The sequence below is a fragment of the Enhydra lutris genome, unplaced genomic scaffold (genome assembly GCF_002288905.1).
Source record: "Enhydra lutris kenyoni isolate GAN:26980312 unplaced genomic scaffold, ASM228890v2 scaffoldscaffold10, whole genome shotgun sequence".
Classification (NCBI taxonomy): domain Eukaryota; kingdom Metazoa; phylum Chordata; class Mammalia; order Carnivora; family Mustelidae; genus Enhydra; species Enhydra lutris.
This window is the reverse complement of record NW_019154094.1, coordinates 20,818,948-20,844,231: the sequence shown is the minus strand read 5'-3', so window position 1 is coordinate 20,844,231 and position 25,284 is coordinate 20,818,948. Positions and strand designations below refer to the sequence as shown.

The following is a 25,284-nucleotide window of genomic DNA, read 5'->3' as shown; positions in this document are numbered from 1 at the left end:
TGGAGAGAAGCAAAGACTACAAGGCCGAGAGGAGAAAGTGTGAGCCGGAAGAGATGAAGCAGAGTCAATTCCTACAAACAGGCACTCACTACGTAGATCAAGAAAATGGGACAGACAGCATTTCTGGATCTTAAGATAACATCTATTTCAGAATTAGGAAATGGGCACACTGAGAAAAAGGAGGTCAATCCCGGCAGGGTAACTAACAACAACCCGTGCCTGAGGCGTATCTTATAATAAAAAATGTCTATGCTCCAGATGCGTTTGATAATTCCTGTTTGTTTTTGAAGGCTAACTTGGGGCTAATACTATTCCTAGAACAAGATAAAGTCTAGTTAACTATTGCCTATTGCGGAGTCCTAGTCTGTAAAAAATGTTTAAGGAGACAGTGGCCACAAATCATGTGCTGCAAATATAAGATAATTCATCTACAGGCTTCCTCCATTCTTCGATGTTACAAAAGTAACACAAAAGTATTTTGTGTGTGTTTATGGCCTTACACATTATGCAAATGTATTACTGCTCCAGAAGCTTAGAGGTTTGATATAATTTAAGGGCTTGAAGGGGAATTAGGCTTTTACTGTCCTTCTGAACTTCAGTTAACGACCTATCTCCTTACAGACCTACTGCAAACTATGCCTGACCCATACTGAAGCTGGCATAGATGGGTACACAAGTGGATTTAGCTTCTTTTTCAAGTTTTACTTAATTTCCTTTACTATGTAATATATCCAGAGGAAAGTAACCGAAATGAAGAGAAGGAACTTTGTTATGTTCTAGCTACCTAATACTGCACCTGTCACTCAGGAAATGTTTCAAATAAAGTATGTAAAAATTATGGCCCTCTACTCGGTGTTGAATGAATCAACGAATCAATGAATATATATCACTCATCCAGTCGCCCGTCTCTCTAGACAGATGTAGAAGCCATTCTTCTTCTTTGAATGTCTCTGGTGCTTAGCACAGCAAGACCAAATTAAGTCAAGCTAGGGAAATATTGGTCATCTTATGATCTTATGATCTTACGATTGGTCATCATAAGATGACCAATATTTCCCTCGCTTGATTTGAACAATAAACAGGATTTCTATGGAGCTCCCTCCCCATCAGAATCCTTGAGGGCTACCCAAGAATCACAGGACAAAGACTGGGTATGTAACTAGGCTCCTGCCCCCCACCCCACCCCTTTGGTAACCAAGTGCCTCCTGCTCCTACTCTTCAGCCTCCTGGTGGGCTCAGACCCGACCACGTCTATTCTGCCCCATCATGGAATATTTACACATGCTGCTTCCTTGGCTTCTCCCACCCCTCTGTGCCCAGTTAAATCATGTGGATTTCAGCCCATATTCCTATGGCAAAGGAGGCCTGAGACTCCCTGGCTCAATCCCCTACTGAAGGCTGTCATAACACATAGGCTTCCTTCCTATTACTCATCGGGGTAACTTCACACATACATGAATTATTATGAAGCTAACCTACCTCTCATTTTCATAAGACTGTAAGTCCCTCAAGGCTAGGGGCTGTGCCTTGATTCTGTTAAAGCCTGTATCTACTGAGTCCCAGAATGGGGTCTGTGCTCAGATATATGCAAAAAATTTTCCACAATGACCGAAGGGGCAAGGAAACCAGAGCCAAATTTTATTTGCATGGAAGACAGAGAGGACATGAAACAGGATATCAGACAGACAAGGAAGTGAGGGGAGGGGACTGAGAGGGTGGCAGGCAGACAGAGTGGACGAGCGACAGAGTGGGCAGCAGCAGGTCCCCAGACACCGAAGAGGAAGGACTACGTTCTCGGTCTGAGGCAGGACAGACCCAGGCAGCAACATAGGAGACATTCAGCAGGGAGGCCCTTAAGCGCGGGGAGGCCCTTAGGCATGGGCAGCCCTCCCCAGGTTAAGAGATGCAGGCCAAAATGGCGACAGGAAGAGGGAGAAGCAGTAGCAAACAGAGGCAGGAGAGGAAGGGCCACGTGTGAAAGGGCAGACCTGCCACTTCTCTGATGACCTCGGACAGGCCAGGGCTGCAGATGCATACTAACATGAAGGCAGGCCCCGCACCGGGCTCTGCGGATGCCACCCTTCATAGAACACGTGAAAAGCACACATGACTTACAAAGAAAGATGAGACGACAATGCAGAACCCGTATGAAGTCTGTTCACCGTCAATAAAGACTCAGGGAGAAGGCTGGTCAATCCTGCACATTATGACTTGATAAAGCTTTTGGTCCACTGGCATGCCCAGAGATGATTAAAGGCCAAGCCTCTGGGATAAGGCAAGCATTCTTCATCAACCATGGGCACCCTAATACTGAGATCTGGGGTCTCAAGAGCCAGGGAGGTGGCAAGAGAGTTGAGAGCAGTCGGCTGGTCGGGACCAGGTCGGGGTACCGGGGCGAGGCTTGCGCTTACAAACTCCTCTGCGGCTGCTGCAGCAGGCCATAGCTCTTCAGAGCTCGAGGGGCTAACTTCCAACAACACACTGTGCTCTGTGTTCAACTAATGTTACATAAAATAAAAGCAGTTTGTCCTGAGAAAGGAGTTTTTAGCCTAGAGATTTAAGGGTTGGGGCTTGGGGTGAAGATATGTGTGAACCCTGAGACAGAATGCAAAATTCAGAATATATATGTATATATAGATATTTTTCCTCAGGGAAAATGATCTGTGATTTTTTTTTTTTAAGTTAGATACTTAAAGGGGCTCTGGTCAACGCCTTTCCGTAAAAGCTTCAGAACCACTGTTGTAAAATAAAATCTACATGCAAAATTAAATTAGAAATTTAAACTAAAATAAGAACCACTAAGAAACAACATTTACACTTTCTGAAGGATTTTAACATTCCTCCACTGTTAGGGGGTGGAGTAGGACCTGAAGTCCCTTATTCAAACATAATCTTTGGTAAAATTTAAAATAATACACCAAAAATTTTATTCAATTTTTTAAAAGACAACACTAATTTTTGTAATTCTTACCCCCTTCTGCAAACAAGTGTTTTTAAATTACTTTAAAGCAATGACCTGTGATAGTTTTTGAACCTCTCTGAAGGGTAGCTGGAGACATTCTCCAGAGAAAAGCAAACAAGCACATCTGCTCATTTATGCGGGGTGTCCCCTGACACCACTCCACGGCAACTCCTACTATACAGCAAATACACCAACTTCTTATTAGCATATCGGCATTTGAAAGGAAAACTCAGGGCAGAAAGGAGGATCACAACATTTTCTTCGCTTAGTAAGTAAGACTGTATATTATCTAGTACTTTCTTAGAACTGGAAAAATGAGTCTATCTCAAAATCAGATGATTTTAAAGTGGCTCTTTAAAATTTAGGAACCACACATTACACAAGCATTTTAAGAATATTCACACACAGGCAAAGTAAATTCCTGGACTTGTTTTAAGTCCATACAATTTACACCACAGTAAAGGGTAGTCTCTCACATTAAATTTCTCTGCAGAAATACTAACAGTCTTTGAAAATAACAGACTGATTAGGAAAGAACAGTATTCCCCTGGATATGATACTAGAAGCTCACCGGGGGCAAAACGCCTCTTTTGACTGCAGCTTATCACAGAAGATGTTGCATTTTCCGAACTGAAGGCATTCTTCATGGAAACCCCGTTACCCCCTCTTTTACAAAATTCAGAACAATCCACAGATCAGCTCCCCTCTGGGTGCAAGAGCCTTATGGTCCATGCCATGGACCCCAACTCCTGTGCTTACTGGAGAGTTTCCAGTGCCATCTAGGAGGCCACCTACCTTGCATGTCAAAGACCGGGTGCAGGGCTTCTTGGTGTCAAGGTCGATGACCCCACAGTGGATGTCAGGGTCAAACTCTCTTTCTGTCAAAAGCATACAGACATTACCAAGGGCTCATCAAACATTCCTTCCTTTATTTTGAAAACAAAAGGAGAAATCTCAAAACAGACACATTTTTAACTTGAATACAATCTATGACATCACCAATAAATAAAATCTACAACATGTGAGCCCCACAAAGCAGCAGCAGACCCCAAAGAGGGCGGGGGTCTACCGTCATCACTTGACAGAAATGAGAATGTGCAAATCAGCACTATCACACCTCTCCATTCGCAAAGACACCCCGAGAAAGCTAGTTTTACAGTACCTACAGACACGTGCACTTTTAAAAGCAAGAGTGAAGAGGTCAGATGTCTTACTTAAGGAACTTTCTCTTAAAGCTGAAGTTGACCAGCCTTAAAGGGAGGACTTGTAGACAGCAGCCCATTTGTTCCCTCATGAATGCCCAATTAATAGACACAGAAACACTGAGACAAGAAAATATGAAGTTACCTGATAATCTCTTATTTAAAAATTTCCTGTTATTGGAATTATCTTCAGACTTCTTTTCCAGAGTGGATGGTGCAGGAAGCCCTTTGCCATTCAGAATCTGTCCAGGTGAAGGCAAGGTTGGCTTTGGTATTGAGGAGCAGTTAAGGCCAGGCTTGACTGAGGAACTCACAGTAGCAGGACAGGTGGGCCCCACCGCAGATTTCAGTAGTGTGCCATCCATCTTCGGATGAATCTTTTCCACTTTGACAGAGGGCGTCATGCTATCAGAGAGGGAAGCGGAGCATCAGCCCGAGGGCCCTGCGGCCCCAAGGAAGTGGGGAGCTGGAAGGCAGAGGGCAGAGTCTCCAACTACCCCCATGTGCTGCACAGAGCTAGGCCCCCAAAGGAAACTTTGGAAAATGTGTTGGGACTACCCAGAAAACTCAGGAAGATTCACGATGATTCAGTCTCTAAGCCCTCCTGTTGAAGCAAAAAAGTCCAGTGGACCATCGGATTTACCTGGTCTTTCGTCATCCAGGACAATCTGACACACGAGGCTATGGGAGACCTATACCTGAAACCCAACTAAATTTCTCCAAGAAGCAGAACATGAAAAGGTTAAAAGGACTGAAGACTATCTGCAAAACCTTTAGAGAGTATCTTTTGAGAACTATCATTTTTAAGAAAGGAGTCATCAAAACCAAGTAAAGTGAATGAACAGAGCAAAGAATAATTGGAACTAGAGAATATGTCCAAGAAATGTCTGTGGGGACATACAAGAATTCAAATGAGCCTAACCACACCTCCGAGAAGAGGCTCTCTGCCCCCGTCAATGAAGGAGACCAATGTTTAATTAGTTAGTGATGTGTCACTGACGGGATAATTCTCCAGTCTCTGAAAAAAGTTTCTATGACAAGAGCTCAGAAGTTAAGTGTCTGGCACACAGCTGGTGAGCACCAAGTACCTGGGCCACTAATAACGAACTGAGTTTTCTGGGAATCTTACGCTCTCATTTGGGTGGCAAATGTTAGTACAATGCTAACAGCTGGCCTGGTCCCCCTCTAAAGCCCAGCTCCATCCAAATAAAGAAGATTGGGATTGATGAGGTTTTATAAACTTTGCTCAGTGAAGTCAGTGCTCAAACAGCTGTTAAGCCGGCGAGTGGCTTACACATAGCACTGGCATTTTCTTTGGCTTTCAGACGGGTCCGGGAACGAAAGCCAAGCCTGCTGTCCTTGTACTTCTGACAGATGAGCAGAGGCTGGGGGCTTAGCAACCAGGGCAAACAGCACCAAACAGCTGTACCTGGAAGAGGCCGACAGCAGCAGAGACGCTGCAAGAAGCCACGGCCTTGCCCAGCTGGCAAGGTCCTCGCGCAGCAGCAGGTGCCAGATGCCGCCCTGAGAGTAGCCAGGTTATCAGACCGGGGGACTGAGATGTGGGTCATACCCTCCAAAAGGGAGGCAGGCCAGGGAAAAGCCACCCACACCAGGGCAGAGGGCTGCCATGACGAGGCAAGACAGGTTTCTATGGGGCGACTGGGCTGCTCCCTCACATGCCCACAAGGAGCCTGCCAGGCTCCAGACTACTGTGCAAACATGCCAAAGCCTTGCCTGGAAGTGGGAACTTCTTCCAGTCTTCCCAGTCCGCTACTGTGATGGGAGCCCAAGACTGTGGGGGAGGAAGCGTTGTTTCCCTATTGCTCTGCAGGCTGCAGGAAATCCTGGAACGGCATCTAGGAATCACCTCACCTTTTCATTCCTACTGTTATCAGTGGCGGCAGCAGAAGCACCAGTGTCCGTTCGTTTACCGTCTCCCGGGGGCCAGACACGACGCCAGGTGCTTGGCGCTACCATGTTAATTCTACTGCTCCCAGGAACTCTGCACCACGGGCTATGCTCACACTGAGAGAGAAACAGTGCCTCGCTCAAAGCCCTGCAGTTAGGGAAGTGACAGGAGGGGCGTGTGAACCGGGGGCTGGAGTGCTCTTTGGCTACCACTCCTCGACCTTATTACGTTTCCTTCTCCTTATCTGCAAAATGGGGCTACCACCAAGACGTGCTTCATAGGGTTGTTGTGATAATTAAATGACAGGACACAAAGACAGCCAAGTTTCCACAGCTGGCACACGATAAGGAATCAGTAAGTATTAACCTTAACCCAAAGCGGGACAGGGAAACAAAATGAAACATCTATTTGCTTCCCCTCCTTCCCTGCCCCCGAGCAGCCTCTCTTTCCCATTATTCACAAGGCGCTTGGATGCTACTGGGGACACAGTTCCACTTCCTGCAGGGAGGCTTCAAGGACCCTCTTGGCCATACTCACATTCTACCATGGGGGACTCTACTTTGCTGAATGGGATGCATTGGCCTGGTGTTCCCCCTGAGCTGGAACTTCTCTTTGGGTGATTTCAGCAACTTGGAACTTAATGAGGATGCGCTTAGAACACCTCCACTGGAAGAACGGCTGCTTCCACTTCCACTGCCGCCTTTGCTTTTGGACAGAGAAGGGAAGAAGGAAAATACTGAACTGGGAGGAACGGCCAAAGAAGGCTTGCTGGATGAGCTATGTCTTCTTTCTGAAAAGGAAAACAGGAAGGGGGGAGAAAAAAAGACACGGTTTCAGGCAAGTCTCCAATGGAATCCTGGAAGAGTCCCCTGAAATCAACACATTTAGGTTCAAATATGCGTCACTAAGAGAAAATATATTTAACTCAGCAGCTTTCAGAAATGGCTTATCTAGGCCCCACAGACTTATTTAGGATTCTAGGAACTGGTCCTTCTGCTTCGGAAACATCTCAGCATAAAGCGGTTTATCATACATAGATAGCCATTAGGAAATTAAATAGCCATTCTAAACCTGAGAATATTTGGTTTTTCAGGCTCGAAATGAACCTCACTCCAACTTGCAGGTGGAGAGGCAAGTTACTCACTCTTCTGCAGAGCTGTACTAATTGACGCTGCATGGCTCTCTTTCTTCCTTGCTAGCAGAGCATCTTTCCAATTTTTAGAATTGAAAAATGTTAAAAAACAAGTTGTACCTTATTTTTTTTTTTGTCACTACCCACCAGCATATGACAGCAAATAAGAATGTTTCTAGGGTTCTCTTATCATTCTTTAAGAATCTGTTCTGCAATTTTCCAGTGAATCACTTCACTCCCCCCCCCCTTTCTTTTTAATAATCTCACTCAAGTACAGATGGCATAGCTCTGGTTCACACCACTAAGATGCCAAAGGCATAAGACAAAAATACCACAAATAGCTACGCCTATTTTTTTAAACCAGGAAGTAATTCATGGTTAAATACAGACTACACAGGTTTAACTGAAAATAAGTCTACTCACTGGAGAATCAGGTTTTCTCTGTGTAAGGCAATCCATACTAAATAAATCGAGAGCTGTTGAAGAATGCTACCATCTGAAACAAGTGAATTATTTAGTAACTTTTATCTACTTAACTACCTTATGATGGTAGCTTAGTGTCGTCAATTAAACTTGCAATTTAAAATGACACGTAGCTTAACTTAAAATGTATGGGATCCAACATTTACTTATCACAATATGGAAACTAAAGGAATATTTTTAAAAATTTAAACTAGAATCAATGATTATAAGCATCACACAAATGGTTTATTTTTAAAGGTCATTTTATAACAGTCCTGAGGCTCTCTGGGAAACTGAGATGACTTCTTTCCCAGAAGGTCATTAGTTCAACGGTGCTTTACGTGGTACTTAAGAACCTACTCTACAGACAAAATTCCAGTTGTCCAACTAGACCACACCAAGGCCACAACCAAGTTAGGATGGCTAACTGGATAGTGATTTTTAAGTGCTTTTTTTTTCCTCCTCTAATGAAAGTTGTGTGTATGGGAGGGAAAATTAAAATAACTTAAGTTTATTAATTTTCTAAATTTGGCATCTGAGAGGTTCCCTCCCCACCCCGTCTTCTAATTTAGTTTCTCTCTCCTCTGTGATCCCCAAACACTGTCTGAGGATCCTTCCAAGCACCAGCACTTGTCAGCCAGGACTGTAAAAATCGGTTTCCAGTTCTGCCACCTCCCCTTGGATGGCGAGGCTTCCTGTCTGGGTCATCTCTGTCCCTCTGAGGCACAGCACAGAGCAGACCTTCAATTAAACATTTTCAACTATCGGTACAGGTTTTCTTGTGAGGAGGAGTGATTGCCAATCACTCCAATGGTTCTCAACCTTGGCCACATTCTGGTGTAACATAATGGGCTTAAAAAATGCTGATTCCCAGCCCCCGAGATTCTGATTTCACTGGTTTGGGGTGTGGTCTGGGCATCCAGACTTTGATAAGCACCCCTGTGTGATTCCACTGTGCGGTCAAGGTTGAGAGCCTTCCTCATACTAGGCTAATGCTCCAGAACCATTAGACATGGCTGAGTGAGTTAACATTTGTAGAGCACTGAGAGCGCTGCCTGGGCCCTGGCACTGTATATCAGGGTCTGTTAAGTAAAGCTAACAGTTACTACCTGCAGTGCTTTCCAGACTTTCATCAACTGCAAACTGTTTTCATCATTCTTACCAAAGCCACATAAAATACTCCTTTTTACTGGACATTTTTATTTAAATGACCAACTCTACTGTTCCGTCCTCCTCCTCAGCCAGCATTAACCGGTCTCTTAGGAGGGCGTCACTGGTACTTTGGACAGGAGAATTCTTGTACAGGGTATCAGGATGACTAGAAGTCCTGCCCCCTATCCCTAATCACCAGCAGTGTCCCTCTGCTGGGGGCCACCTGAAACTACCTTCCAATCCATTTTTACATCACCCAGTATGAAGCACAGAACCACCTTTGACTGAGAGCTATCTTTCCAAACGAGAGTATCTACGAAACAGGTTTTGATAAGCTTGTTATATATACTTTCTGATATATCTTAAAATAAATATTAAAATATTCCTCCAAGTTCATCCACAGCAAGCTTGTACACTTCTGGTGGAAGCATACTAAAGGAATAATACCATGTTTCTGCTAGGAAGAAGTAGAAAAACCCCAACTACAACTTTTACTTTAACGAAGCACACTCTTTTTACTATTCTCTGGGGATTAGAATTCTTAGCATGTGTCTTAGAGTAAATGTGATACATTTTCTCTTGATAACCAAATGAGGTAAATAACATTCTCAATCTAATTCAATACAGTTATGCTTATTTGGAGAAAGCAAATTTATTCTAAAGTCACTGATACACTAAGGAATGAATTGAGCATAATGAAATACTGCACTTGCTTTTGCAAGATTTCATCTGCAAAAAGCACTACGTCAATGCAAAAAATTACACCTGGCTGAATGGAGCCACGTGGGCGTACACAAAACACACCCCTCTTCCCAAACATCTACCATCCACCCCAGGCTGCCCTGGATGTGAGGAGCCACACCCACCCACAACCGGTGCTACAACTTTCCCTCAATTTCATAAAACCTTCCGTCCACTACTTCCCAAGAGCTTGCAAGCTGCAACCCTTCCAAAACCTACTTTCAGAAGCAAATGTCAGGGTGTTTTCTTGTATTTACCTACTCTTAGCCATTTAATCGATGTAAAACTGTGCTACCATTTTTGTTAGGTTCCTATCCTTTTTATCAGTAGTAGTTTCGAGTGTTGTGCCCATAACCCCATTTTCCCAATGCGCCTCATGTGGATTGCATTACACAATTTTGCACAGCACAGTAATTTCTTAGGAATGCATGCTGTGTGACAGCAGAACTGACTGTAACTTCAAGCTTCTCCTTCTAATTCTCTATTCCCATCATAGTCCGTTGCTGCCATTTTCTTCAGCTAACGCTTCTTTTCTAGTCTATTAACTCTGATATGGGATTCTGCACTAGAAAAATCAAGCATCAAAGTTTCCTAACATTAGAAGTCAGCTGATGTATCGGTAACACTTCAAAAAAATTGTATTTTCTACTTCAATAATAAAAGCTATTTAGAAGCTAAGAATGGCAATCTATCATGTGAATTTCTTTCATTTACTTAAAACTTGAAACCAACTTGTGTGATGTGTGCATGAGTATGCGTGTAACAGATTCTGGCTGAAAAGGGCTAGCTCAAATCCTTGTCATGCTGCTGAATTAAGCTGTTCCTTCACATCATGGTCTGGTAACTTACTCTCTGGAAAGGGCGGTATCTGGCTTACCCTCTGCGAGAAAGCAAAGAGGAAAAAACAAATTTAATTACAGCTGAGTTGGACTCTCCTCATCCTTTCACTGTGGGCCTTTTATTTTTCCTAAGATTTTAAACTGGACTTGAAAAAAAAGAAAGTGTTTGTTCCTAGACCAAAAGAGAAATGGGCAAGTTACGGGTAGGGTTAGGGACCTTATATTAAGTGGGCAAACTGGTGGCCAGATGCTAAGCATAACTGCGGTGTGGTTTGGTGAGAAGTCCAAGTTGAGTTTTCAAAGCACTCCTCTCTCCAGGGTCTGGCACCAGCTCAAAGCACACTCTCTTGTCCCTGAATGAGGAGGGCAGTTTGAATGGCTCCAGCAAATGGGAGAGATAATCAGGCAGCCCAACAGATAGACAAATACAGATACAGGGAAACACAGAACAGAGACCCAGTGGCATGGGGGTTTGGATTCGACAGGGGAGACAGACAGATGTGGAAGAAGAGGTACAGGTAAAGAGGAAGGAAGGAGGAAGAGAGAAAGAGACCACATGCAAGCGAACAACGAGAAGAGGCTCTGGGCTTTTTCTCCCCCTGTGGCTTGAATGTGTGCGACCACTGAACGCAATGGCAGGATACTGGGAAGGATAAAGCAGAGGACAGCTCTCTTTAAGTCTTCCAAAATGCAAAGCAACCAAGAATACTAAGCTTGCAATCTGGGATTCATGCTGAGGTTTAAAAATATATGTATGTACATGTTGACACCCAGGTACAAACCAAATAGGAGTTCAAAGCAAATAATTAGATCTTTTAAAGTCATAAATAAATACTGCTTTGGAAATAACTAAAAATAATTTATATGCACAAGTGTCAAAGTTAGGACACAAACCTTAAAAAGCTGTCAAAGCAAACTGTAACTTCAAATCATTCACGGTGGAAAAAAAAAATTTACAAGGATGTATATCAAATTTTAAGCAGTTCTCCCTGGATTAGTGTCTATTTTTTTGAAAATTTTTGTATATTGTTTTCTTTTTCGACAACAGCTATAGTTTACTTGATTATACTTTTAAAAAAATGGGGGCATTTCATGTGGTGCTCTAGCCTCAGTCTCACACACGCCAGATTACAGCAAGGCGTATTATCGTTCATGAGCAAAGAGTCCATCTGTCCCATTCTCAGGGGTCATCATGTAAGAGCAGGCAACACCTAAGAGCTACTAGACCACTTTACAGTCTTATTTTTGCTCAGGGCTCTTTTATTAATGTTTTATAACTCAACCAACTGACTGATAAGAAGTCTCACCTTCAGCGACGTCAACAATAGCAGCCATTGTTTACTGGGCAGAAACCACGTGTCAGGCACTGCGCTGCATAATTGACAGAGGTTATCTCATTCAGTCCTGACCATCTTTGTACAAAGCAGATACTGTTATGATCCCCACTTCCAGATAAGGAAGCCAAGGCTTTAAAGGACTCATGACGGTTGCCCTAAGTCACCCAGCTAGTTAAGAAGCAGAGTTGGGATACAATCCCAGGCACGCTGACTCTAGCATCCAGGCTGGACCACACCATAACCCACCTGCCCTGACATGGCGTTATTAGCAAGCCATAATTTGTGGTCCGAAGGCAGGCAGAAGAGAGGGGCGAAAGTGAGGGTTGGGACATATAAGAGTGGGAAGCCCGTCTTCCCAAGTGCTCAGGAAAAACAGGCTAACTGCCAGCACAAAAGGTTGCAGGGGCTAAACACAAGGTCAAGACAGAATTTCAGTGAATTCAGGATAAGGATCCAGAATCCGTTTAAGTGAAATCCAGGTATTTTGGATTTCACCTTTCCATTATGCAAGCTGCTATCCTAAAGATTAGCTGTGCCCATCAGCCTGGGCAGCTTTCTCTTTTGCTCAGGGGAATTTTAAAGCATCAGAGATGGTCTGAAGAGTGAATTCTTTACAAAGTATCAGGGAGAGCTGTCTTTCTGGCTAAAAAGAAACATTTCACAAAGTTCCCAGATGACTCTGTTTTACTCTAAGAACCATCAGGAGGGGCAGCAAATACCTGTTCTATAGGATTAAGCTGGCCCCCTCTGGACCAATACAATGCATGCTTCTTGTCACTCTCTGGTCTCTGGAGGTCATGGTGGCCTTTCGAGCTGAGGCTCAGGGCTATTGGGCACAGTCTTGATGTGGGCTAAGTAACTAACCAGCCTGAAGAGAATCCAAATTAAAATAAAAAACGCTTTTTTATAGATCCCCTGAAAGGGCAAGAACTTCGGAATCAAGAGACAGATGGGTTCAAAGCCTCTGCCACTTACCATATGGGTAATGCTAGACAATAACCTGATTCTACCCACCTTGTTAACCTCTTCATCTGTTGTGCCTACCCTGCAGGGCTATTGGGGATTAAACGATGGAGAGTTGTAGAGCCTGCAGACAGGGACGATCATGGACCGGCACCGGGAATTCAGCAGGCATGAAGGCAAATGACACCTGTGAATTCAGCTAATGCCAGTTACAGACTTCTGTGAGAAAGGTGTGCTGATTACCGAAGCAGGCAGAAATCACTTACTCATAAACCTAACCCACTTTAAGTTACCTTCTCCGGTGTGGGACAGGGGTAGGCTACGTATCTAGTACATATGTCAGTCCAGGAAGAGACTAAGCTCTTCTCCTAAAAGCTCAGAGGAATAACTTTTAAAATTCATTTAAAAATGAGTAAATTTACACTAACCAAAAAGAACGCTCATTCAAGCTGAAGTTACTTTATCAATAAAAGGTTGGCTCATTTTTGACAGAAATGAGTCACTCAGGAAGAACTGCAGGGGAATGGAATGGAGTAAAGTGAAGATCAAGTCTCAAATTCAGCTTTGTAGATCCAAAGGTGGAAATTTTAGGCCGATTATTGAAGAAAGGATTCCTAAAACTCTTAAATTTTTCTCTAAATGAAACTGACACTTTTGGATAGATTTGGTCAGATAAGGTCACAAAGAGTGTGTACTCTGTACAAGAAGACCTTGTGAAAAAAACACCAATCCACACTTCAAGGACGATATGGTTCCATGGGATCTCTGACAGCCCCATCCCATTAATACTCTACAGCTCTCCCTTTTAAAGCAAGGATATTTTAATAATCAAGCTTGTACGTGGCTATAAAATGTTAAATGCACATGTATGACCATTTGGTCAGGCATAGCAAGTAATTACTGCACACAGCAAAAGGCACAGTTTGGAAACTTCCAGTCATTCATCAAGCAGGCCCTTCACAAAATTTATTAAGTTTTTTATTTTAACATCCAGGTGGGAAAATAACCCTAATATGCTTATCATCCAGCTCCCAATTAACCCAAACTGTCACACTTCACTTTCAGACAGCCGAACGCGACTCATGAGGCGTCACGCCAATCAGCATCAAGGAACTATAAATCAAGACTACATAAACACTTTTCAACTCTCAGAGCATCTTCCTTGCACATCTGCTTTGCTCCACGTCAGGGTTTTCTCTAGACTTTTGTCATTCAAAGCTGAATCCCATTCTGGATCTTTCATCATTTCTACACATTATCTAGATTATTATCTATTTACTCTATTTTTCAAAATTCAGCGGCTGACTAGGCATATGTTATTTTAGCATTATCCTAAGCATTATCAGTAAAACCAGGGCTTTGTGTCTGACACAGCAGTTATCTATTTTTTTCCTAATAAGTATTTAAAAAAATACTTGGCATACTATCTAAATTCACAGCGTGGACATGAAATCATTGCATGTGAACATGAAGCATTTAATGTCTTCTCACTACTTTCATGATCAACTTTTCCTTGTAAGTTTTCTTCTTTTTGTCTAACTGCACTCTCATGTGTCTGACCAGCAAACACGGTCTTACCCTACTTCCTGTCCTCACAGTCTCTTTAATTCTCAATCTGCTTTTTCTTTGATCTGACTTCTTTAGGATCTCCAGACACTCGATTAGACTACTCCAGAGAGAGCCGGGTGTAGTCCAATGCTAAAAAAAAAAACAAGTCAATCCGTGAGACTATCCCTGGAATATTCAACTCTCAAGATGGGGAATCCAGAGCTGACCCCTGACAGGCAGTGCCTCAAAGGACAATCAGCCAAAACTGGAGCTGGGAGGCAGCCTCCAGAAAGCATGCTTAGGTGGGTTACAAATGGCACTGAAAAACAGGGAGGAAGAAAAAGTCTTTACCACAAAGCACTCAGCATCATTTCCACTAGAGAGATTTAATTGAAAAGGATGATTTCAACACTGGCTGCCCTAACAAATTAGTCTCCAACTGCGACTTCTGCCAAACACGCTTCTCCTCCCCCTGATGCAGAGGTGCTTTTAAATTAAAACATAAGGGGGAAGTGCAGAAAAGAGAGTCATTTACAGCACTTGGGCCACTTGAAACAACTTTTCACCAAAGGTCTATAATCAAATTATCAAGCTCTTCAAGTCAGTGCTTTATGACGGAAATAAAAGGCCCACTAAAGTACTCGGGGAAGGGCATTTTCCCGTCTCCGTCTCCGGGCAGGGTGCGCACTGGCAGCACCCCCATTCACGCTAGCTGCATGAAAGAGAACAGATCACAAAGGGCAGATTACAAGGGAGAACGACTCCGACTCCAGTGGGGGAAGGGACAGGCGTGAATGGATTGTAAATAATGTTGCTAAGAAGGGAGCAGAAATATGGCAACTTCAAATAATCCTCTTGCCAGGAATTCTTCCCATGGGGAGGGACTGTTCTTTCTGTACTTTGCTTTCAAGCGTGTGAGAAATATGAAAACCTTAACTGAGTGCCTGGGGGTACTCCTCCCCTGCCACCCCAACCTGTAGCTCTTTGCAAACATTGTTTAAATGTTTGAATTTTAAAATTCAAGTACTTTATTAGAGGGGATGAAATGAGAGAAAGAGGAGGCACTGAATGGTTAGCACAGGAGATCACCTTGGTTGTCAGTATAACATCGTTTCTTCATAATCATTGTCATAAAACAGCTGGTTTTAAGGAACGGTGAATGGTCGGAATGACCAGTTCACTTCCTGACGGGGGCCCTTCCTATGCTTCCGTGACTGTGGTCAAGATGCAGACTCGGAGCTGAAGGTTATCATCATTATCTCACACAGGCATGCACAGATGTTTTCAGTGAAAGTACCTTTGGGGGAAAAGGCTGCTGCTGCCTTGAGCAAAATACAGCCACCAAACTCTACTTCTGCTGCCACCATTTCTGACAACAGGCTATCACGCCACAAATGACATGCTGGCTGACACTTCTACGTTGCTAACAGTCATAAGGACTTCTCTCTGCTGTACTCAAGGAGCACAGTGTTACCCAAAAGATGCTGGCAGAGTACAGCAAGCCATCACCCTGCCTGAACAAACATGATCTCCCCGAGAGATGCACAGCACTGCCCCCAGATCCACTCATCCCTTTCCCTCCCTCTCTCTCAGTTATCAGTGACTTGAAAAATCTGCACTCCTCAGGTATCAACATGTGAGAAGAAAAAAGAGCCAAAATCAAAAATCAACCAGTCTCCGGCTATGTCTGATTTAATCCTTCACTGGTTAGGGAACAAGGCATCCTACAGCTCGGTGATTTATCATTCCAAGTTTAGTCTTCCAATTTGTTACATACCACATGCAGTTCAATTATCAACATACTCAGTCCTTACCCAAACTTCTCTGTAGTCCCATTTTGGGCCTACGTCCCAAATGAAAGATACAAGGCTATCATCAAAATGTAAAAAGGGAATTAAAAAAAAAAGTATGCCTTTGCCACTCCAATCCAAATTTTAGACACACACACACACACACACACACACACAGGAAGAGACAGAATTAAAGGAACCTGGTAAAACTTTAAAAATTCAAGTTCTCTTTCTTCATTGTTTTTATATTGTTTGTTTTTAAAAATGAAAACTGCTGTGCAGGAATGCCCACAGGGAACACTGTCTGTCCAGGCTGAAAAGGAGTAGCAGGTCCAAAGTGCAATGGAATGACAGCACCATCTGCCACCAAGAGCTACACAGAGTCTAGGTCACATCCTTATTGCTATTTCCCACAATTTTGTATCCTTTTAATTTCACTTTATTCTGGATGGGGAAGGGAAGCAAACAGTGAACAGGGGAATGACAAAAAACTCACACTCAGAGCACAGCCCCCAAAGCCTTCTTCATTAAGCACTCTGTTAATAAGGAATGGGTGATTCATTACTTAACAATGCCAATGTTTTCAGCGGACCTGCGGCACACATTTTTTCTTTTGAAAAGAGAAACAATATCTGCCCCCCCTTCAGGACGGAGCTAACAGCTAATGAACATCAAAAGCCATATTCAAAAACGAAACCACGAACAGCAAAACTGAAACTGCTTGACAAGAGACAGTTTAAAAAAAAATAAATTTTAGGGAATTAAGAGGAATTTGATTAAAGGTTTAAAATCTATCTTTACAGCCCTTGAAACTGGTAGCTAAATTTCAACCTCAATTAAAATCAGCCGGTCAAGCTCATTACTGCAAGAAGCCGTGAAATGTGAATCCAGGGAAAAGTCAAGCACTCCCCTGTCACCTCGCCCCCTGCTCACCCAGAGAAGCATGAGACGGGGCAACTTTGAGAACAGACTCCCAACACTGCCAGAAAGAATCAGCTGAACTGCACTGGCTACCTTGATAACACAACTGAAAAAAATCGTTCTTTCTGGCAGTCAGTATGTAATTAAATTTTTATACACTCAATTTAAGTTACTGAATGACTTTCCAGGGCTACTGTTTATATTTTGAAGTTGTTCTTCCTCTTGACAGTGTTCTGTTTGAAACTTTGCTGTGGATTTGAAGTATCTGACAAAACAGCTTTCAAACACATTCTACAGGAAACACTATGAACTGCCTGTCACAAAACCTCACTCACCACAAGTGAGATAAAAAACAAACAGTTAAAGCGTGTCACAGCGTTCCTCCATTTTTAGAGAGCGGCGTAACTAATGCTTTCCCTGTTTTGAGATACGGGAACTGTTTGGTGCAAACCTCAGCATTTTGTTGGAGTTAATAACAAGCCAGACTCCTGTGTTTGAACTTTGTCCAGACCACTCAAATGACATTTCAGAATGGCTCCCGTGAACGGCCTGCAGCAGCTAATCCCCCTTGTTGCGATCACCCACTCGGCTCCACTAGCTCTGCAGAGCTCACTCCCTCCACCACTCCAGCAACGTACAGCTCAGGGCCTGCTGGCAGGGGAGGCCAAACGCCAGGAGGAAAGAGGCCTACACGAACTCTCTTCCATGTAATGTTAGCAAAGACCTAACCCACCTCCCTCACGCTCATCCACAACTGGGCCTCGAGCCAAGCCCAGCCTCTGGAAACTGCCTCAGAAAACTTACCCAGTGGAGCTTTCAGCCCTCGTGCGGAGGAAGGGCTGTTCTGGAGAGGCTTCTTGTCACCTTCCATTCACAGAATCTGGTTGTGCTTCATTGCACACTTGCTACTGCAAGCTTGCATCATGACTTGGGTCTGCCCACCAACTCCAAATGTGCTCCATGTCTGGTCTTACGTAACATTTGCTACTACTGTAAAAAGCACTTGAATTACAAAGGTCCTGGCAGATCAACAGAAAACAAGGGGTGGAGTCTAATTTCATCTAATATGGTCATACAAGGCGTCCTGGCTGGTGTAAATCAATCCTTCTATTTGAAAGGCAACTGACCAAAACTGTGCAAGATGGAACTTAATGAATTTCACCTGCTAAACTGTGAATTTTCTCACACTCTCATTTTTCTGAATACCTAGAAATGCATGCCGCTGCTACCAGGTACATTAGAAAACTTAGATGATTCCTTATGCAGCCTACATTTTAAGCCTCCATAGACCTAGAAGTTTTAAAGTTAATACATCTCTATAAAAATCAGCAGCCTCTCTCAACATTTTAGTTCCCCATGATCTATACTTAAAATAATTAAAAGTTGTCATACTGAAGCTTACTTTTCCTTCCTAAATCTAGTAACAAAAATCTTAACCAATTTCCTGTGCTTTTTTTGTAAAATACATCTAATTTCAGAAGAATATACATCTTATTGTCTGGAGTTTGGTGTTCAATCGTTACATGAATGACTAACATACTTTTTATACTTTTATACTTTTAATCCAAAAACTTCTCTCTCCGGTGGCTCTTTATAAACACTGTCTTCCTGGTCTGTTTCCCTATCTCAGACCTATTCTACTCCCCACAAAGCTACCCCCCTTTCCTCAATCCCCAAATCTTACTGTCAAATAGACATGGAAAAAAATGGCCAACTGATCGGAGTTTGATGATGATAAAGGCAGCACACATAAATAGACACGGATGCCTGATAGTTCAGAATGAACACTTTTAAATGTCAAAAGGAGGGGAGAAATTCCTCTACAGAATCCCATCACCCCATAGAGAATATCTGGCAAGAAGTCATAAATTACATGTGTGGAAAAGATTTGGCCTGGAAGGGGTGGGAGTCATGAGGCGTAGGAAATGGATTCTATTAGACCAGACACAAATTCTAAATTTACTCTAAAACAAAAGAATAGTAGCCACACTGCTTTATTTTCACGGCAAGCATGCAGATCCCAACCAAGGCAGCAATATTAAGATCCAGAGGGTTTTCGGAAACCTACTTTCTTCCTCCCAGACTTCTTATAGTCACGTTCAAACAATGCAAAACTATGGGGGTCTTTAAAAGATGCCAGAACACCAGGTAAGGGGCATCAGCAGGTCTCAGAAGCCCAGGATGAGAAAAATCTTCCAAAAGCTTAGCAAAAATAAGAAGTTTAGGTTAAATTGCCAAAGGTCTTCTTACGCTAGAAGAAAAAATTCCATTGCTATCCTACCTGATTGCAACAGGTCTTAGCATTGTTCCCTATACCCACCCGACCTCCCTAAGGGGCAGCTGAGGAGTGTGCTTGATGTCATCGTCCACAGGGCACAACTGAGATAAGAGGCCCTTTCTCAGACTAAGCCTCAGTTCCACATCACTGCACCTGTCAGGCCAGACCCCAGAGTCCTCGCTGTTCTCCCAGCACAAATGCTTGCCTTTCTAATGTTCCCTTTTGTAAATGGTGGTAGGGCAAAGGGGGAAAAAATCCTTACAAACCCCAACTGATCCATGAGTTCTGAGAACCAAATCTTATCTGTAATTCTGATGAAAACCAGGGTGAATTTCAGCAAACATTCTTAATTGCTACAAATACACATCTATATTTAATTTCACAAATAGTTGACACCCTTTAACAATGTGGGGGTTAGGGGAGCTGACCTCCCATACCCCACAGTTAAAAATCTAACTTTTGACTCCCCAAAAATTTAACTATGAAAAGTCTCCTACTGATGGGAAGCCTTACTGTTAACATAAAGCTAACACATATTTTCTATGTCATACATATTACATACTGTAATGGAAAAATAAAATGTTATTAAGAAAATTATAAGGAGGGGCGCCTGGGTGGCTCAGTGGGTTAAAGCCTCTGCCTTTGGCTCGGGTCATGATTCCAGGGTCCTGGGATCGAGTCCCACATTGAGCTCTCTGCTCAGCAGGGAGCCTGCTTCCTCCTCTCTCTCTGCCTGCCTCTCTGCCTACTTGTAATCTCTGTCAAATAAATAAATAAAATAAAATAAAATTAAAAAAAAAGAAAACATAAGGAAAAGAAAATACATTTACAGTACTATACTATATTTACTGAAAAAACCGTGGATAAATGGATAAAATCTGCACAACTCAAATCCATGTTCTTCAAGGTCAAGGGTTAATTGCAAATAAGACAGAAACAATTCAAACTTATTTTTAAGATCTATATCCAAAAAGGGATGAATGATAGCATAAGCCAGGAAAATATAATTTTGTACAATAAAAATATATATAAATATACAAAAAATGGGCATAAAGCTTTAGATCAAATTTTTAAACATACACACATTCTCCTCTCTGAATACCCCAAGTAAAATGTTAAAGCAAATACTTAAATACCTCTTTGTTCTGCTTGGACAGCATTCTTACTCTATTTTCTACAAACCAGCTCCCGATACCCTACCCAAATAAAGTTTATTTTGATACTAAATTTCCCAATGATGGCTCATATTTAAGTGTCTAGGTCTGAGGACATGATCACATTTCATTTTTCTTATGGAAAAAAATTCAAAGACTACAGACTAAAAAAAGACTGCAGACTAAAATACAATTTTAACAGAGAAACACCCATGCCTCACAGACCAAAAATTCTAGGTATCGCCTGTGTCATGGATGGTTTGCGTTCATCAATTTTATGCTGATGCACAAAGGGAGTCCTGAACTGACAAAATTCTTCTGTGAATGGGCCTACTCCCAGCAAATGAGCACACCAGCAGGAGCCAGGAAGGGCAGCGCCTCGAGGCTTCGGCTGAGGGGCAACTGGCCCTCAGTCTCCTCACTTGCAGTCGTGTGGCCTCAGCCAAGAGCCTCCCGTCCCGCAGGGTCTGTGTCTTCTCCTGGGAAGTGCCAGGATGGCCTCTCCTGTGGGGCTGTGGTGAGGAGTAAGAAGGTCATGCCCGTCATGCAGAGCCCGGCACCGCTTCCGTGCTCAATACAGGTTAGCTCATAGGAGCGGAACCAAGGAGAAATTAGACAGCGGGCATCATTTCAAAGGGAGGGGGAAGAGGAAAAAGAGGTTCCTGCTACCGAAATAAGGGACGTCCCCAACACAGCTTGGCATTTCCTAAGCCAAATCCCAGAGAGGCGGGCAAGTGTCATCTGGTGTTCAGCAGGCCCCCAGCAGGCTGCAGGCAGTGGGGAAAGGCTGTGTTGCGGTCACTGGTGGTAGTCTGTTTTCCAGTTTACAGGAGCACAAGTCTCCAGTGACTCCACTTCAGTGTCTCAGCAGGCCGGGCAAGTTATAATTGGCCTTAATTGGCACTTACAGGAGCTTTAACATTCCTCACCTGCTGCAAAGGAACACTTGAAAGGGGGAGAAAGTATTTTCAAACTTGGAAATACCAAACGATTCATTCAGCTGTGGGCCTGGAAGCCTGCTATCCAGAATCAGATTAGCTTCACCAAGAAATGGTGCGACGTTATTATCCAGTGCTCGTCAGGTACTCACGCCGGATTAGGAGAGGTGGAAGATGAAGTTGAAATGGGGGTAATTCACCTTGGGGTCCAATAGCATGCAGCAGCCTTCCTTGGGCTGGCATCCTCTGATCTTCTGGTGGATGGCTCTTCAGGACTCAGCCACACTTCATGTGTGTATCCCTTTTCAACTGTTCCAATTGTTCAAAGGCAGGCAAATAAAGTAAGTATAACCTCATGGCCTGATTTACAGAGGCTTTGTAAACCACAGTCTGACCTCAGTCCAGTCACTCAGGATTTGATACACAAAGTGAACACTGTTAAAAGGTGACTGATCACACCAAATGCAAGTGGGATAATGAGATCAGAATAAAACGTCTGACAACAGATTAAATCCTTGTTCCTGCAATTAAATTCACCCAAAACTGTTATTTTCTAGGAGCCTACACATTTCGCAGAGAGGAATCCCAGCCGAGCAGACCTAGTTTTCTCTAAGGTAAATTCCAAGGAGGATGAATAGAAATTTCCCACAGATGCCAGGAAAATTGCCTGCGATTACTTAAATGAGTTTTTTTTTTTAATCTTTGCTCGTTTTGAAAGATCTCTTTGCCTCATATTATTCCATATTACTCAAATTCAGAAGATATGTGCTAACACTTGTAGCAAAAAAGTTTGTGCTTGTTTCAGAAACTTGGTTCAAAGTCGAATTACAATCACGTGTGTGTGTGTGTGTGTGTGTCAAACACTTTAAGATGCTTTAGCAAAAGAAACTGAATTTTATAAAGATAAATAAAACAACTACTCCTGATGGTGATACTTTCATATATGCCTAGTAAATATAAAGTATTGCAGCCTTTGTGGAAAACAATTTAGTAGCAGCTATTAACAATGTCTATCAATATTCTTTCTGACCCAGGAAGCCCTTCCTGAGACTCTAATTCCATAGAAACAAAGCCACCAGTAGTTAAGGACAGGTGTGGCAGGAGGGTTACTGTTGCTTTGTTCCTGGAGGCAAAAAGCAGGAAATAGGTTTATGTCCACAGACAGAGGACTTCGAGGAGGAAGCTACTACCCAGCCACACCTTAGAATAGTAAGCAACCATTAAAAAGGGGGGATTAGCATTATCCTGGCCTGTGTATGAATTCCCATGTGGTATTGTTGAGTAGAAAAGCAGCAGAAGTGTGCATATTAGAATCCATTTTTCAGAAAACTATGACCAAAAGTCCCTACTAATAAAACACAGGATTATATGTATTCATATAGATTAGCATTAGAAAAAATTTAGAAGTATGTATACTAAGTTATGTACTAATACTGTACCAAGTTACATAGATGGTTTGCAGAAAGAGAAGACTGTTACAGTTGGAAAGAGCGAGTAGGGAGAAAGAGCCAACAAGATAAGAAAAAAGTAGGCTGAATTGAAAATAGCGTATTTGCGATTATTACATTTGTGTATCTATATAAAAATATATGATGTTTATATATTAGATATATTCATGCATCATTCAAAAAAATCCATAAAGAAACTAATTTAACCAATTTCTGTACTAAAAAAATGCACTGTGAAAGGAGCTGAAGAAGAATTTAGACAGCACTACATTCTGGTGTTACATCAAACAAGCATATCCTGATTAGGGCTCCCATTTCATTTGTTTGACTAAGCTGACTGAGATTCAAGTAGCACAACTGAACACACGAAGATTCACAGAGAAAACAGGCCTATTAGCTACGCTGGCAAAACAGTATTTTAACATTCTAAAGCTCACCCCAAATCTTCAGTATTAGAAATTCTAACAATCTTTTGAAAATATCAAGAATATGAAGCATAAACAAATTTCCTTCCAGTTTATTTCTGACCCTAGAAGACTATAGATCAGAAACTCTATCATGTGTGATCAGGGGCTTACTGCTTGTATTTTAACTTTCAAAACTGAGATAATGACTTTCCCTGATCTCCCCCGCCCTTTTTTTTTTTTTTAACTTTCAAAAACACAAGAGGAAAAGGTACAAAATTTCTTTGATGTTCAATCTGAGAACTGTTGTATCAATAACAAAACGTAGAAGTAAACCTAAAGACTGGGATTTCTGTATACACAATGTGTATATGTGTGTATACGCAATGTGAAATGAGAAAGCCAAGAGATAAGTTAAGTCACTGCTCCCTTGCCCCAAACCAGTTTGTTTTATGGGCTTGGACTAGCGTATGCATGGGAGGAATTATTCCAGCCAGGTAGTAGGTGTTACAGCATAAAGAAGCAATAAAAACTCCCTCTTCTGGTCATATGTAAGACCACAGCTGAACAGGGTTGAAATAGCAGGTGTCTGTGTATCGTAAGCAGTCAACACACACATTAGTCTTGAGAAGTGACTCAGGAAAAACACCTTTTAGCAAATATCACTAAAATGCAGCTTTATATACTGAAATAACTCCTTTAAAATCTGAAGCACAGCCATTCTGATGATTTCTATATATAGTAGACAGGTCAAAAAAAGCACTGGTGAATAAACAGTATTCATTTCCTGATTGATTAATGGTGCTAGAAACCCACATTTTCACTGTCTTATCCTGGTGACGCAAATCAGAACTGCTGAAGTAGTTCATTAAATTGCAGCCCTGACCAGCCTCCATGGGGAGAATCAATACACTGATATAAATGACAGACATTCCCAAAGAAGAGTGTTATTTAAAGCACTGTCTGGCATAATGCGACACTGAGAAACTACATGTCTGCGAACAGAGGCCCGGTGAAATTAACTTAAAGACACTAATGAAGTGGAATGATCTTTAAAAAGAAGTGGCGTAGTATGAATTCACATGAAAAAATAAGATAGGTTATTAAGTTAAAAAAAGTAAATTTATAACACATCCAATGTTAACGTGTATGAGGGAACAAGAAACATGCAGCCAAACAGGTCTACGTGCCGGGTCTAGAAACCTTCCAAGGGTATGTGCCAAACTGCAGCTCTGAGAAGTAACATGGAGGACCTTTATTCGTTCTGATTTCATATTTATCCTCTTCTTTCATATTTATTTTTCTTTTACAATGAATATTATTATGTTAACAATGAAAACAAATCAAAATGCCTGTGTTTTTGCTTTTGAATTGGTATGTTTCTGTTAGCTGAATGAGAAGCTGAGGAGTCCCAGGAGAGCACGCACATCCTCTTTTGTGTCCCGGCATCTAGGACTAGGTAACTACTGTTCCATAAAACAACAACAACAAACTAAAAAGAATAAATGACCCCAAAGTTTGCATTATTGCACTATTTTCAACCCCTACAATATTTAGAAAATGCCTAAAGACAGAATATAACACATCAAGGCTATTCATTCCAGTCAGTACACCTCATTTACAAGAAGAAGAAGAAGAAGAAGAAAAAAAAAAGGCCCCATACAAGCTGGAAGAACTACTCCCCTGAATCCATAAACTAGGTAAATTCCTCCAGCTGCTTAAGCCAAGAACCCCATGAGTCGTTCCTTGTCCCTTCTTTCCCCATACCGCTAATCCCCCATCCGTCAGCAGGCCCTGATGGCTTTCTACTTCCATGCCACCTGCAATGCTGGCCATAACCCTCAGCTTCGGCAGCCTCTGCCACAATCTCAATCTCAGCCTTTTCTCCTGATTCAGCCCTCAACTGGACTAGAGCAAAACAACCCATCAACCGGCCTCCCTGATTCTGCTCTTGCCCCTATGTTCCACAGAGCAACCATCAATCAGATCAGGACACTCCCCTGCTCAAAACCCTCCAGTGACTTTGAGTCACCTGCCCTGTCCAATCCTGATCCTTTGGTGGCCTACGGGGCCCTGGACCCCTGGGCCCCAGTCCCCCCTT

The 25,284-nt window shown here is 42.5% G+C and overlaps 1 protein-coding gene across 2 annotated transcripts in view; it reads right to left on the bottom strand.

Moving 5' to 3' along the window:
* Positions 1 to 25,284, bottom strand: part of LOC111144075 (ataxin 7) — a 104,915-nt gene that overhangs the window by 15,519 nt on the left and 64,112 nt on the right. Inside the window, exons 1-4 of one of the 2 annotated variants that reach the window (XM_022498174.1) lie at positions 17,766 to 17,915; positions 6,614 to 6,866; positions 4,310 to 4,569; positions 3,758 to 3,840 (exon numbers count right to left, since the gene is read on the bottom strand). In XM_022498174.1, coding sequence (XP_022353882.1) covers positions 3,758 to 3,840; positions 4,310 to 4,569; positions 6,614 to 6,866; positions 17,766 to 17,832 — 663 coding nt within the window. In that variant the 5' untranslated portion in view covers positions 17,833 to 17,915. Of the gene's footprint in view, positions 1 to 3,757; positions 3,841 to 4,309; positions 4,570 to 6,613; positions 6,867 to 17,765; positions 17,916 to 25,284 lie in introns of those variants that run through there. The other variant, XM_022498173.1, reaches the window with a different exon arrangement.